Here is a 2,869-nt window from a genome sequence, read left to right as displayed (position 1 = left end):
GGCCATATTTTGTACTTGGTGTAGGCCCAAACGGATTAAGCTAGACCCCTGAACTTAGGAGGTCGAAACAAATCCTCGTAGTAAATCGAAGAAGAGCTTGAAAGGCTAAAATGGATCAAGCAAGGTCTAAGAAACAAATGTTTAGACTTAATAATATGATGATCCAAAACTAGTAATATTGTGGGAATCAGCTCAAGTTTTCTCCAACAATTAACACCGTTCATTGGGTATATTCCGACGACCAAACAACATCGGTTTGGTCATTGAAAACAAGCAATAAATGACTACACCGACAGGTGCTCAGCTACTCAGATTGATATGATGAAAAAGTCGCGAAAAGTTTAAGCTCATTTAGGAGGATGCCCATTCATTGTTGCGCTAGCTTTGAATAAGACGGGATTGCTTTCAATTCAGACAAAAGCCATCGGTTGTGAGTAGCAGAAGAATTGAATTTTTCAACCAAAAATTTATGCTTATGACAATTTTCTAAATAGTGTGTTAGAAAGTCACCCACTTCAACATGGTCTCCCATTTCCTGAAAGAGACATTTTGTACCAGTGCCGTAGAGCAAGTTATAGAGGTACAACATGATCCTGTTTAACTAAATAAGACTAAATATATTTAGTCTACAAAGAACTCATTACAACAAGTTTCAAGAAGAATGAAGCACAAAGCAATCTCTAAGAAAAGCACAAATGGTTCCTACAATTGGATGCCTTTAGGTTGCATTATTTATGTTGTTATGGACCAATGAGCCTCAAATCTTTTCCCAAAAGCAGTAAAGGCAGTGTTCCTTCCCCTCAGTAACTTGTTCCCCTCATATTATGAAAAGGAAAAAGGGAAAGCACTAAAGGGCACAAACAATCAACCAATCAAACACTAGAGTGCATAGTGGAAGTTTTCTTTTTCCTTTTTCCTGTAGACCAATCAAACATAAGGTATTGAACAATTCCAATCACTATAAGATCCAAATACTTTCATACTCAAAAACAAAATAACAACAAAACCAACATCAAGAATTTTTTTTTTTAAAAAAAAAAAAAACAACAAACAATTGAACCCAAAACCAGCTTGTATTCATATAATGTGTGTATAGAAACTTAAATCAGAGAGAGTTAACATTCAATGAGCATCTCTTTTACCACTTGCAGAACCTCTACTCTGTCACAGCCAAAAACACACTACCAGTACCATATCGCTGATAACAAAAAAAAACATAAAACTAAGGAGTTAAAAATAACCTTCAACCCATCACAACCATCTAAGAAACTAATCAAATACTACTTAAATCCAAACACATTATAACGAGACTGACCCATAAACAAGGCCTACCCAGAACACAAAACCAGAGAAAGCAATAAAATGTGTTTACCAAAGAGGGTTAACACCACTTTTCGGCAGCACACAGCTCAACGTGCACTGTTAGGACACTCCCTAGCGAAATGCCCAGATCCCCCACAGTTGTAGCAATTCCCACCGCCACCGCCGCCGCCTCCGCCAGCACCACCACCACCAGAACCCTGATAGCAATCCCTAGCAAAGTGGCCACTTTCACCACACTTGTAACAACTCCCACCGCCGCCGCCTCCGTAGCCACCACCTCCACCTCCATAGCCACCCCCTCCACCTCCATAGCCACCACCGCCATATCCACCGCTGCTATACCCACCACCTCCACGCCCACCAGATCTCCCACCCCCACCACCGTAACCACCACCTCCATACCCCCCGCCGCCGCCACCACGGCCTCCTCTTCCGCCACCACCAGATCCGCTACGGCTTCCCTGCACGTCGGCCCCTCCGGGGCCGGTGACGTCTACGGCCTTGGTGCGGCCATCAGATCCGGACTCGATCTGGTACTCTACGGCCTCGCCCTCGCCCAGACTCCGGAAGCCCTCGGCGCGGATCGAGGACTGGTGCACGAACAGATCGTCCCCTCCGTCATCGGGGGTTATGAACCCGAAACCCTTCTGGTCATTGAACCACTTCACCGTCCCGCTCAGCCTCTCGCCCATCTCTCTCGCAAACCCCAAAGAAACTCTCTCTCTCTCTTTGCGACTGTGTGTGTGGACTTTGGCGTTACGGGTGAGGGACTACTTATATCCAAACCTAGGGAGAGCAAATTCGGGTGTGAGTGCGACGCAGCGTAATGGCTTCTTCCTATTGAATCAATTTTTTGTTATTTTGTTGCCTTTTTAAGTGTGATTTGCTGGGGTTTTGGATTTCCTATTTTTGGGAATCCCAAGCGACGGATTTTGGACCGTTGGATTTAAATAAGGGACGGTCAGTTTCTTCTCAAAGTTCATATATTTTAGGGTTTCGGAAAAAAAAGATTGTGGACGCACATATTAAAATGTAATTAAAGGGTATTAACAATTTAAATTTGTCTTTTTATTTAGTGGCTGATTTAATTCTAATTGTATTCTAACACCTGTCATCAAATGGTAAAAGAGTTATAAATAGCATTACTCTTTTATAAATATTAATCTTCTTGGACTTTGAGATCAACGTTAATTTGGATATTATATTTTGATGGGTGAAATGTCATATTTGTTCACATTGACTTATCATTTTACCATGAAAAAAAAAAAATTGGCTTTTATCTTACTCCTTCATCTATCTATCCCCTAACAAAATTATTTGAATTTTTACAATGATGGGTTCTGAGTAATTTTATTTATCACTCGATTATCTATTTTTACATATTTTGAAAATTGGTGTGACATGGTCTCACCACCTAAAAAACTAATCCTAATTATACACGAGATAATGTATAACATTACTCGACTGGTAAAAGTCACCAACACCCATAAAATATTGTTACATGTGTATATGTAGAATTGTTACATCAACATTTCTTTTAAAACAA

At 40.8% G+C, this 2,869-nt stretch overlaps 1 protein-coding gene across 1 annotated transcript; it reads right to left on the bottom strand.

Annotated features, from left to right (window-relative positions):
* Positions 1 to 1,054: 1,054 nt before the first annotated feature.
* LOC132187834 (cold shock protein 2) lies at positions 1,055 to 2,105 on the bottom strand. The gene has a single exon (XM_059602272.2). It carries the CDS (start codon positions 2,013 to 2,015, stop codon positions 1,410 to 1,412), a length of 606 nt encoding a protein of 201 aa, XP_059458255.2. The 5' UTR covers positions 2,016 to 2,105; the 3' UTR covers positions 1,055 to 1,409.
* Between the last annotated feature and the right edge of the window lie 764 nt (positions 2,106 to 2,869).

Source organism: Corylus avellana, chromosome 2 (genome assembly GCF_965113065.1).
Source record: "Corylus avellana chromosome 2, dhCorAvel1.hap1.2, whole genome shotgun sequence".
Lineage (NCBI taxonomy): Eukaryota > Viridiplantae > Streptophyta > Magnoliopsida > Fagales > Betulaceae > Corylus > Corylus avellana.
The sequence above is the reverse complement of the archived record's forward strand: the minus strand, read 5'-3'. Positions and strand labels throughout refer to the sequence as shown.

What these genes read in the sequence shown, in the direction of transcription:
- LOC132187834 (XM_059602272.2), bottom strand. Translation starts at nt 2,015, where the DNA reads ATGGGCGAGAGGCTGAGCGGGACGGTGAAGTGGTTCAATGACCAGAAG.